Below are 12685 nucleotides of genomic sequence, written 5' to 3' on the forward strand. Positions count from 1 at the left end.
CAAAGTTCAGGGCAAAACTACCCAACAGTCCTTGCTATCCCATGATTCATTTCGAAAAGAATAGGTCCTAGTTATTTGTATCCATTGGGGTTCTTGTACCGCACCGGTGATAATTATAACGCAAATCATTTACGTTTCGTCCTTCCGTTCGCAGTGTTTAATGGGATTTTATTTGGAAAACGTATAATACTAGCACACGCTGTTTTTTTAATTCCACACTTGACTGCAGGTGAGTAAAAATCCGTACATGACCGCTGCAGCTAATGTGAACTAGCAAGGCCACAGAGTGCGCGTTAGCTCTCACAAGCTAATGAGCTAGTTACCGTTGAACGTGGAGAAGATAGATAGGCATGTGTATATCGACCAAACAGGTTTCCCATGTGTTCAGTTCGCATTGTTAGCAGCTAATTATGTTATCCCTGTTTAAAAAAACAACCAAACTGTGATGAGTTTCATATGTCCAAGCTAAAACCCTGGAAACACTGCTCCCTTGGTGTTCAGTTAAACGTCTTCTCTCTTCTCTTCTCTTCTCTTCTCTCTTTCTCACTTCTATAGATTACTGTAGATTTGAGGATGTCCTACCCTCCTCCGCTCAACCGCCAGCAGATTGGCATCCCGCAGCTGCCCCCGAGGATCCCACCTCCACAGTACGCGGGATTTGCCCAGGCAGTCCCGCCAGGTACTTCATCCCACTCTGGTCACAACATCTGTAACAGAAACAGCTGTGTGTTTTCATAAATCAGGCTCTTGATCTCGACTTGGTGTGGTTTTTTTAATGGGCAAACACTGAAGGGGGTGTTTACATTTTGAAGTCCCAAGAGTCTTGTTTAGTGTTTGTTTTCCTGCTTATCAACAACTTAGACAAGTTCCCTGACAGTGAAAGTGCTTGACACTTTGGTCCTATACATGTATGAAAACCATTTAACAGTGTTTGTTTGTTAAATAATTCAGATTGTTATCTTGCACACAAACAGCAGTATCATATCATCTCTGGTTATGTGTTTCTCACTACATGGTTTCAGTATTGTTTTTATTATTTCTGTCTGCAGGTACTCCCATGATCCCTGTACATATGGGTGTAGTGACCCCCACACCCACAGTGAGTTATAATTAGCAGTTCCTTCCTACTGCATGCCAGTGGACGACTACATTGTTTTGAATAATCTGCCATGAATTTACACAAGTCAAGAGTTCAAGTCTGCAGCTCAGCTCAAAGCAAACTTGGCTCTACACATTTTCATTGGTTGACTGTCATGTGTTTGTGGAAATTTCACCTGTTGCTTGAATTGATTTATGTTTAACTTTTTTTTTATTACAGGTTCTCGTCCCAACCACAGTTGCTGTAGCACAGAAAGCTATGGCTCCGAAGAAGGAGTCCAGCATCAGAGTCAAGGACACGGATGACAGCAGCGGCCCCACCACCACTGTATTTGTAGGAAACATCTCTGAAAAGGCATCTGACATGTTGGTCAGACAGCTCCTAGCGGTGAGTTGAAGAAGATATCTTGTGATCACATAACCCGTTCCCATGCAGCACATATTCAAATTATATTCAAGTATTGCAGAGTATTAAAATACCAGGCAGCAATAGGGAGTTCAGATTTAAAGTTGCACTTAAAACAGCCTGGATAAATAAAAATCTTCATCACATCAAGGTTAACAGCACTGTAGTATCCTGTTTATCTGGTTTTAATTTCCGCATTTTATTAAGACCTGTATCACATGTTTTCAGTCATAGCTGGTTGTGGCTTGTCTCAGACAGCTACAGCTAAATCCTCAAGAAATTATAACTTGTTCAATGAGCCACTTTAATGTAAAAAATAATCACTTATCGTTGCTGTAATCTTTTGATATAGAAATGCGGTATTGTTCTAAGCTGGAAGAGGGTCCAAGGTGCCTCGGGGAAACTTCAAGGTAAAAATAAAACAGGTCGCATCACATATAAACTATTCCCTAACTATCTTATACTATTTATGTTATGTTATTCAGTAGATTTGTTCTAAAACTTCATACTTAGCAGTAGACAGAAACTGTAATTTGATTGATAATTGCTTTTTTTTATGTAACAGACCCACCAACGGATATCAAATTGAATGCCATGTATTTTGTTTTGCAAATATTGTGCGTAAGATGTTTTTTTTATTAATATCTGCGGAAATTTTGTCAACTCCTGGAAGCTTTTGGGTTCTGTGAGTACAAGGAGCCTGAATCTACGCTGCGAGCCCTCAGACTTCTGCATGAGTTGCTCTTGGGTGATAAGAAGCTGTTGGTCAAGGTAGATGCCAAGACCAAGGCCCAGCTCGATGAGTGGAAGGCCAAGAAGAGGAGTGCTAATGGGGTATGCTGTTCCACCGGTCAAATACAAGATAAAGGATAATCAAACATATTATCGGTTGGGTTTTTAAGTTTGTTTCCGCCATTTTTTCCGACTTGAACATAAAGGGAGCCGGTGGTGGGTCAAAAAACGGGGAGGAAGACGAGGAGGAGGTCCTTGATGAAGAAACCCTGCGCCGGGACCAGGTTGTGAAGGGGGCGATAGACGTACTCATCCGAGAGTATGCAAGTGAGCTCAATGCTCCCTCGCAGGATCCTGACAGTCAGCCTCGCAACAAGAAGCGGAAAGAGAAGAAAGAGGAGGTAGCGTTTGCACGATGTCAATGTAAACAAAGCCTGGAGCGATGTTTTCTTTTCTTCTTGTGCTGTGATTTGTTGCGTACTTGTCGTAACTGGAGAGGGGCTTAGTGTGTTTGTTTCTTGTCTCTCTCTCCTCTGCGCAAGGAGGATATCAATGCGATGGAGATGGAGGATGACAAGAGAGACCTGATATCCAGAGAGATCAGCAAATTCCGGGACACACACAAGGTAACGTATCAGATTGTTCATCAATTAGTAGAAATTCTTCAACATCAAAAGGAGCCTCTATTTATATAACTCCTTTATTATTCCTCTGTCCTGTCACTGTCAGCCATATTACAGAGGAAGTGTGTTAACAGAAAGTTTAGTTACTCATATTCCAACATAGAAGAAATGGAAAATAGTTGATGTTGACTTAAAATATTTCATATTATCTATTTAAGGCTTTTTAGTATTTAAATACTACATCAACTCACATGGCTATTTATTATCTGTCAGTATTTCCAATTTTCACTGGAGTTGTTTCTATTATTTTTTCTTTTTCATCTTGATTTGAGACTAAAAGTTTTAGCTCTGCACAAGCTAAATTCATCACACAGAGTGCATGGACACAATGTGAAATTCCATCTAAAGCTAATCTATTGATTAAACCCCACCAATATGGTAGAGTTCATTTGGTGACTAGAGCAAGATGAATCTCAGAATCTCAGCTTTGGAAAAAGTTGCGAGGATAGGATGTAAGTATGAGCTTCCTTTTCTTCTTTACTCATCTTGGGCGCTCCCTTCTGGAGGGTCTGCAGAGGGGCAACCGGCTCTCAATTCAGTCACGTTATTCTTCATTTAGGAGAGCATAAGTGCTGAAAAGTTTAATCGGTGCTGCTCGTGGAGTGGAAAAAGCTCCTTGCAAGCATGTTGCATTTGCACTGGGTCAGGTTTTTTCGAAGACTGGGCAGCTCAGTGAACCCCTGCAGGTCCTCAGATGATGAATGGTGTGTTTGAAGAACACACACAGACTGAACGAGCCTAACCACTGCAGTAGTTTGTACTGCAGCCTGTAGTATTACAAGGAGGGAGCGCCCCTTCACAGCACTCTGTGGTCTGAAGACTAATAAGGTAAGTCCTTGTTGTGGTGTTTTTTAATTCCTCCCCCTCAATTTTCTCTTTATTTTGATTTCAATTCTTTACTTCCTCTTTCTTCTTTTCTGTGACTTCTTGATACCTTCACGACCCCACACCCCATTGTTAAACAATAAGGGAATAAATTAGCGCGTTTGTATGAAAAGGACAAAGCTGCAGGGTGATGAAGCTACACGGTCAGCCTTAAATTAGTCAAGCATGGAGCTGGACTTGTGAACATTTCAAATACAGCCACAGAGGTGGATCATAGCAGGACAAACACCAGTTAGCAACATTTTCAGGTCCCGAAAGCACTGAAAGTGTTTGCTACACTGATCTGGTTACCTAAACACAGTATCAGGGACAAAACCTGCCATTATTTCACTATGGAATTGGAAAACAAGAGGTAAGTTCTGAGATGAGTAGAGATTACAGCCCTAGACAATATGATACGAGCTCGAGAATAACGTTTTTTATTTGTCCAGCTCCGATCAGACAGGATGAAAACATTGTTTACAAATTTAGCAAATTAACAGTTAGAAAGAGCTCACGTTGAACAGGTAGTTCAGATCTCTTTCATCCTTCTACTTTTTGTTTTTGCAACAGCTATCAGACCCACATTTCTAACAGTATTTTTTGGAGATGATAAAGCTGTCACGATGAGCAGCAGTGGTTCACATTTCTTATATCATTCAAAGAACTGTTTGAACTGTGGGTCTGATGCTGTTGAGGAGGTTTTGCTTTTGTTATTTTACACCATTTATTGGGTTGCTGAGGCCAAAAAGACACTAGAAGACAACCTGCAGGTAAGACTGCTTCACTAATTTCCTTGTGGCAAAATTGAGTTTCTGATCTGTGTCAACCATGCATTTGTTAAAGATGTTATTCATGTGAATGAACTGTGATTAGATCAAGTGCTTCCCGGGTATCATTTGGATGTTTTTTCTCATGCTATTGACTTTACACTTGACCTGCTTTTCCTCCCACATGTAGCCGGTAGGAAGTGCTGAAACTGTAGCTCATCACCTGTAAGTTTCCCACCCGTAGCTCCAAAACGCTTTGTAGAAATAGTTTCTGCCAACTGGGGGGAATATGGACACATCTTACATTTCATATGTAATTAGGTTCAGTGTAGGTGTTTTTAAACAGGCTTGCAAAAATGTATTGACACTCTATATTCCTGTACTCAGAGCTTACAGTTTTTGTCCTGAGGGAGGTGCTCAAGGTGTTCAGTCCAGAATCTGACATGGCTGCACAAATGAAAGGATTAGTATTCACTTATCACTCGTATCTTCTCTCTTTTTTCCCCACAATTAAACTTTTTTCTATGCTAAAAATGATCCCCAGATGGATTGGAAATATGATAATTACAAGAAAAAAAAATCACAATATGAGCGTGAAACAAATTTATTCAGCAACATAATTTCAACTCTGATTCTGTCACTCAGTTTTATACCAAACTCCCACACCGCTGCAGGGGAGCACTTGCATTGCAGTCTGGCACCGTTCCCCTGCATCTCAAATGACCATGTAGAAAACACATGGGAGCTGATTATGTAATTCACTTAGTTGGGCCGTTTGCCATGTTAAGCCAAGGCTCGTTTTAATCCACTTGGCACCCAAAGATCAGACCGAACCAAGGCATTATGTAGAAGTGTATAGTTAGTACTCACTGAACCTGTTGACCTAATACTTCAAAGGTGATTTGACACTTTTATCTCAAGGGTGTCATGTTTCCAAGAGTGTGTTTGTGGCGTGTGAAGCCCCTTGAGCTCAAGAAGTCATGTAAAGCCAAGGGCATAAAGCATGAAGTTAATGTGTTTAGACAAATCCTTTCTGCAGTGTAAGGTTGTCACAATCACTTGCTCATATGGTGGTGCTGTAGTGTATCTTGTCAGAAACGCGCATTTTAACGTTACATCAGATCTGATCTATCTTTTTTTGCACTTGCGCGAGTGCACATTGATTCGGAGAGTGAGCGGATGTGCTCTTGACCAATATCTATTCGCCTACAGCTGAATTTTTATTGGAACGGCCTCTTATTACATCAGAGCATAATCGCAGAGATAGTAACTGCAGAGGACAAGTTGACCTGTTACATATGTGTGAAAAAGCACTCAATATTACAGTATGTGATAATGGCGATCATTAGTGTTGCACTCGGGACAGGAAATGGTCTGTCTACACTTAGATGTTAGAAAAATACTATAATTAAATGTTTTAAGGTTAAAAAGAGCTGTTAATGGTCTTTTTCTTACTCCCACTCCTGCTGTAACCCCCCTCCATACCAGCACATATTACCCCAGTTCTTTTGGTGTCTCTTAAGATTGAAATGCAATTTTTTGGTTTTATGTAAGTGTGTCGTGAACCGAGCAGTATCCACATTAAACCTGCTCAGGCAGTGGACCACTCTTCCTGGAGGAAACATCAGGGCTAAGAGGACTTCCTCACTCGCAGAAGCCAGCCTCTCCAAGGCTTTGAGTCATGGCAGTATGTGAGCATGTCTGGCCCAGGGAGTCTGAACCCTTTTTCAGTATCATGTGATGTCAACCTGTCTGTATCTTTGTATTTACCAGTATGATGATGGTTGAATTTCTGTTTTGAAGCCAGTAACACATTCTCCTCCTTTTTCTTCCTGTTGGGCTCCTGCAGAAACTGGAGGAGGAAAAAGGAAAGAAAGAGAAGGAACGGCTGGAGCTCGAGAGGGAAAGGAGAGAGAGGGACAAAGAGCGGGAGCGCGAGAGGGAGCGCCGCGACCGAGAGAAAGAGAAGGAAAGGGAGAGAGAGAGGGACAAGGAGCGGGAGAGAGACCGAGATCGTGACCGCGAGCGCGAGAGAGATCGCGAACGGGAGCGGACGAAGGAGCGAGAGAGGGAGCGGGAGCGGGAGAGGAGTCGAGACGTCAGCGAAGATCGCAGCAGATCGAGGTCAGTGAGGCCGCTGACGAAATTACGCTCAGTTCATGCAGATGACTCATTTTGAATCCACACTGACTCGTCTGTTTTAAGAGCTGGAGCTGCAGGCCAACACTTCACTTTGTATGAACAGCCACACCTTGGTCTAATTTTGATGAACTTTTAAAGGATTGTGTGTTTTTACATGTTTTATCCAAAGTCTGTTTGTACCTCTTTAGAGGAAACAGTGCAGGAAGTTGGTTTCATAGTGGACTGAAATCACTTTATTAATCGTCTTATTATTTATCAGAATATCTACTGTACAGCAGACAGGTTGAAAGTAGACTAATAAATTAGTGACCAACGTAACTAGTGTATTTTTTTTTTACACGATTTACTGCATGTAGATTTGGCACTTTATTAGGCACATCTGATGCAGTCCAGTACAACATCTAATTTCCTTTTTTATGAAACGTAGGAGCTTCTCTTCTGAATTAAAGGGGGATGGGCAAAAAGTAGTAAACAGTTCGTAACAGTAGGCAATTCAGCACATCCACTTTTAATTACAGTCTGCAGAGTTCAATCAACGTCCTGTGACACAGTCCTAATATGATGGTCTTTATAAAGGCAGGTGATAAAACAAACTCAGCTTAAGGTTCTTTCTTTAGCCAATAAGCTGTTTTTATTTGGTTTCCAAGGTGAAAAGATGGCATTGAAACCTAATTCATAAAGGTAATATATATAGCAGAGCTGTTGTATTGGATTGCATTAAATGTGCCAAGCGTGGAGGCTCATTTAACCTTGACAAAATGAAACCACTGTTCTAACTGCCGTTCTGCTCTGGCAGAGACCAAAGGAAACAGGGATGATAAATGAAATAAGCATGACTTTTTATATCTCTCATTTCTATTCTCATTCTAACTTTAATATAACATTTAAAGGAGACTAACGGCAGCAATGTGTCTCTTGCAGAGAGAGGGCAAGAGAGGATAAAAAACGAGACCGCGAAGACGATGAGGAGGACGTCTACGAGCGGAGGAGACTTGAACGGAGGCTTCGAGACAAGGAGGCAGCTTACCAAGAAGTATGCATAATTACGTCTTACTATTTAAATTCATGACTGTCAAATTAATGCAGTGAATGTCTGACTAGGTTGATTTATTGTTCTGTTTTCTTTAAGCGTCTGAAAAACTGGGAGATCCGTGAGAGGAAAAAAGCTCGTGATTACAGCAAAGAGACAGAGAGGGAGGACGAGAGACGTCGTGAAATGGTAGATGTGAATTTCAGGCAGTTTCTAACATCACATACCGTATGTCGGATTTGTTTACATGAACTCTTCACTGTTTTGAAATCAGATGAAAGAAGCAAAGAGGCTGAAAGAATTCCTTGAGGATTATGATGACGACAGAGACGACCCTAAATACTACAGGTAACCCTTTTTCTGCACATTGAGGAGGATGCCCCACACTTTTTTTTTGCTTTTGAGGTGACATGATGTTTTGTAATTGGCCTCACCAGGGGCAGCGCCTTGCAAAAGCGACTTCGTGACCGAGAAAAGGAGACGGAGTTGGATGAGCGAGACCGGAAGAGAGAAAAGGAGGAGCTGGAGGAGATCAGACAGAGACTTCTTGCTGAGGGTCACCCAGACCCTGATGCAGAGCTGCAGAGGGTGAGTCCTTTTTCTTTTTCTTCAAGCAAAAATATATTTTCTTTCACATTCAAGAGCTAATTTGTGTGTTTATGTAATAATCTTTTGTTTAATATGCAAGTGCGTTATCATTATTCATGTGTAATACCTGTCTATAGATGGAGGAGGAGGCAGAGCGCAGAAGACAGCCCCCTCTGAAACTTGAACCCGAGGAGGACGTGAACCAGGAGAAGGCTCACAGGGAGCGGGAGCGAGAACGGGAGCGAGAGCGGGAGCGAGAGAAGAGAGGGTCCGGTCGGCCCGTGGAGCCGGCGCCTCGAGCCCCTCAGCCGCATTCAGACGACGACGTGGAGGAAGGGGAGGACAATGACTACGATGATGGAGAGGACTCACAAGAGGCCAAGCCTCAACTTAAACCCGTCATGCGACCAATCACTACTGCTCCCTCCGTGTCCTCTGCCAGTGGGAACGCGACTCCAAACACGCCCGGCAACGAGTCTCCCTGCGGCATCATCATTCCCGGCGAGAACACTCCCGAGGTCCAGCCTCCTGAGGAACATCGACCCAAGATTGGTCTCAGTCTAAAACTAGGTGGGTGCAGTTACGAGATGCAGAGAGCGAGGGATCTGTGTCTTCAGGGTGACGGCTTTGTATCATAATCATAAACTGTGTCTCTGTTCCAGGTGCCACCAACAGTCCCAGCCAGCTCAACGCAGGAAAGCGAAAGAAACTGGCGACCGTGGAAAGTGTTTTTAACAAATTTGATGACGAGGAGGCCGATGAGCAGCCTCGCAAGAGAAAACTGGTTCCGCTGGACTACGGAGATGACGACAAGAGTCTGGGGCTGGACGGTGCTGAAATTCCAGGGGCCAAAGGCAGCATCAACACGGAGGAGAAACGCAAGCACATAAAGAGCCTTATCGAGAAGATCCCCACTGCCAGGCCCGAGCTGTTCTCCTACCCTCTGGACTGGACCATGGTCGACTCGGTGAGAAGCTTGGATTTAAGGCTGTTTTATTAACTCAACTATATTATAGTAGAGTGAGCTACATGTATGTATTTATTGATTTACTTACTTATTGTCTTATTGGCTATCGTTCTGTGGCAGACTCTGATGGATCGACGCATTAAACCCTGGATAAATAAGAAGATTATTGAATATATTGGCGAGGAGGAACCCACACTTGTTGATTTTGTCTGTTCAAAGGTTTGTGACTTTTCTGTGAAACTAGACAAACTTCATATCATAATGCATAATTGTTTTTCAGTTTTGGTTCTTATTAGTAATTTGAATTCTTCCAATATAATCACCTATTTAATTTAGGTTCATGGTGTTGCATGGGGTGTCGGCTATGTTGCTCCCTATAAACTATTTTTTTTAAATCTTTCTTCCCAGGTCATGGCACACAGCACTCCTCAGGGTATTCTTGATGATGTTGCTATGGTAAGTTGAAATTGGCTCTGGATCACAAACATAAGTTTCTTTAAAGATCTGTTTTTGTTGGTGGCTTATTGGTTTATTGAACCTGACGTGACGATTTGTCAATTATAAGACAATGTGTCTTAAACTAATTTTCTGAATTTTTGCTCTGGTGAAGTTAAAACACAAACAGAATGGCTCTAGTGGTGACAGCTTTGCTCTGCCTGTGTGGCAGTTTCACGATTTCCTGAAGAAAATGCTATGAAATGCTTTGCCAACATACATGGTTCCCTGTCAGTGAATCTTAATGGTTCAGGTGATCTGTTGACTTTTCCACTAGCACCACTCAGTAAGTTTACATGCACAGTTTAATCGAGCTATGCTCAAAATTTCGATTTTGGCGTCTAATCGTCAACATAGAAAATTGAATAATTGACGGTGTCTTCCTCAGGCAGCGATATGCGTCGTTTCAGCGGGTCAATACGATCCCCTGTCCTGTTGACTTTTCTGTCACCTAGTAAAAAACTGAATATAAACAACTTAATAAGCTTAATGTCAACTACAGTCCCCAACCAGACCCGCCGGTCTGGGCCGGGTTCGGTCTGAGAATAGGATACAAATGACGTTCCACAGGCTTCCTTTCTCTCTCTCTCTCTCTTTTTTTTAACAAAACACAACCTCTCGCTGGTCGCACTGTGTGAAATGCACTGAATTGGAGGTGATGACGTTTTTTTCCTTTACTTGATTGAGTTCGAACGGCTTCTCTGCTCCACTTTGTGCCGCCTCACTGTTGTGGAGCATGCACACATGCATTGTCCAGCTTCAGTCCGATTAAGGCATATACATGCTAAAGAAAATCGATTCCCAATCGCATTATCTGGGTGTCTTAATCGGAGTTGGAGAAGTTAGAATTAGACTAACTTGTTTACATGCACTTAAGTTGTCCAGTTGTAGTCGGATTAAGGCAAAAATAAGTATTTTTCAAGTGTCATGTAAACGTACTGACTATGAGGTTTGCATTTGTGGTTTTGAGAGAAATGTCTTAAAGCAGATATCAGTGGAATGTTTTTGTTAATATAAGTCCTAAATAGTCCTATTTTCCGTCAGCAATCACTTACATGAAGTATTTCAGCCTAAACACGAGTCTCTCCGTCACTCTGCTCTGCTGTAACCCGAGGAGAAAATTTTCCTTGTGGGATACAAGTGTTATCCAATGAGGAGAGAGAACGGCATGAAGGGCTGTGTGTGCAGCCAAGGGATGCGCGTGAATGTGGTGACGTAGCACGAGGACCAATTGATGCCTGACAAGGGCGGGGGCTGCTAACTCATGGTGCGTTCAAAGAAACTCGTACTTTGTGTTTTTCCTTCCTGTGAAGTCATACCAGTTCGATCTGGTACGAGTTTACGGGTCGGAAGTTACGAGTGGCCGTTATAGGGAACTTTCACAGACAACAGGATGGTAAAAACACGAGCTACGGGTTACCTGGAACGCTACCAAGTCGTAGTTGTGACTTGAAGCTGTAACTTACGGTTTCAAAAGCCTGCCTTGAACGCAGCATTAGCCGAAACGGCCGTGAAGCTGATATCTGCTTTAACTGCTGCATAATTTGGCATAAAATAAGACATTCATGGTCCCCCCAGGATGAATTACTATCATTCTGTGCATCTCTTCACTAGTCCTTTAACAGCATCATTTAATGTTAAATGACCAAATGGCTGCAAGGTAATTTCATTCCCATCAGGCAGAGCTGCCCTTTATGTTAAGTGCTTAAATTAGCCAACTAGAATGCTAACAGGCTAAATTTGGTAAGGTGGTGAACAAGGTTAACGTATTACCTGCTCAACATCCCTAAGTGTCGTCATTGTGGACATGTTGTCATGCCCGTGGCAGCATTTAGCTCAAAGTAGAGCTGTCCCTAAGGACACTGTCACAGAGCTAAAAGAATAACTCTAGACTCTCTCGTGTGAGGTGAAGCAGCATTAATGGGTGAACAGATTAACTGCAACAGTGATTTTGCAGCTTGTCCTTAGTAATCCCTGTGACTCTCATGTAACCAAAAAAGATTCATTGCATGGATTTATTGAGCTGTTTGTCTAACCAGCCTGTTTGTGTTTAGGTTCTCGATGAAGAGGCAGAAGTATTCATAGTAAAGATGTGGAGGCTGTTGATATACGAAACAGAAGCCAAGAAGATCGGACTGGTGAAATAAAGACCACATGTCTCTCTGACTGACTTCCTTAGCTCACAGTTCTGCCTGCAGTCTCCTGGCTCAGCGGGCTGTAAACTTGTGCCCATACACCCTCCATTCCTTCAACAAGGAGCTGCTGCCTTGTATGTGTATGTGTGCGTGTGTATGTGTGATTGGACAGGAAAGTCTGAGCTGTGAACAGAGAGGGTTTGCACAAACATACTGCATGATAAAACTTAAGTTGTATTTTTTCCTTTTGTTCAGGCAAAAGACATTTCACCCATCTGTTCTGCAATAAGTTGGACACATTATGCTTTGATTTACTGTTGTCATGTCGAGGCACTGTTCCATTGTGTGAACTAATAAATATGCTTTTTTTAGAAAGTGGTGTCTGTCTTTAATATGTTTAATATTTTATTTTCCCTTGTTTGAATTTGATTCAGACTAAACTTAATGTTGTTATAGTAACAATATATTAAAACTTTCATATTACATGAATTCCTTAATTGGAACAACAGGCACTTTTTGCACCGGTATAAAGTTTGTTTTTTAAACTAGGTTACAAATAATGTTTTATTAGTCATCTTGAGTTATACAAAATTTTAATTTAATTTTGTTTAATTGATAGAATGTTTTGATATATGTGTGCACAAAGTGCATGGCTGAGTGTATTTTTCCAGATACAAAAAACTTGTAATGCTTATAAAAACCTGCAAACAAACATTAAACATAAGAGAACCAAATATGAGGATTTAATAAGTAACTTCTTAGCCAGTTGGTTAAA

At 41.9% G+C, this 12685-nt stretch overlaps 1 protein-coding gene across 2 annotated transcripts; it reads left to right on the plus strand.

The window, feature by feature from the left end:
- Window positions 1-49: 49 nt before the first annotated feature.
- On the plus strand, window positions 50-12274 carry rbm25a (RNA binding motif protein 25a). Of its 2 annotated transcripts, none has more exons than XM_083998890.1 (18): window positions 50-229; window positions 556-679; window positions 1050-1099; window positions 1319-1486; window positions 1857-1914; window positions 2178-2338; window positions 2443-2637; window positions 2779-2862; window positions 6403-6677; window positions 7617-7728; window positions 7825-7914; window positions 8000-8073; window positions 8163-8313; window positions 8451-8883; window positions 8976-9280; window positions 9401-9499; window positions 9689-9736; window positions 11830-12274. In XM_083998890.1, the coding sequence occupies exons 2-18, from the start codon at window positions 574-576 to the stop codon at window positions 11920-11922; spliced, it is 2502 nt and encodes an 833-aa protein (XP_083855016.1). In that variant the 5' UTR covers window positions 50-229; window positions 556-573; the 3' UTR covers window positions 11923-12274. The 2 variants fall into 2 exon arrangements, with proteins under 2 accessions (XP_083855016.1, XP_083855017.1); XM_083998891.1 differs by having other exon boundaries at window positions 2782-2862.
- The last annotated feature ends 411 nt before the right edge of the window (window positions 12275-12685 follow it).

The sequence above is a fragment of the Trachurus trachurus genome, assembly GCF_905171665.1.
Source record: "Trachurus trachurus genome assembly, chromosome: 22".
Lineage (NCBI taxonomy): Eukaryota > Metazoa > Chordata > Actinopteri > Carangiformes > Carangidae > Trachurus > Trachurus trachurus.

Bases quoted from the DNA above. Each gene is read 5' to 3' on its own strand.
- rbm25a (XM_083998890.1), top strand. From the start codon at position 574: ATGTCCTACCCTCCTCCGCTCAACCGCCAGCAGATTGGCATCCCGCAG. The intron at 2,339-2,442 runs GTATGCTGTTCC...TTGAACATAAAG, and splicing joins AGAAGAGGAGTGCTAATGGG to GGAGCCGGTGGTGGGTCAAA. The intron at 8,884-8,975 runs GTGGGTGCAGTT...TCTCTGTTCCAG, and splicing joins TGGTCTCAGTCTAAAACTAG to GTGCCACCAACAGTCCCAGC.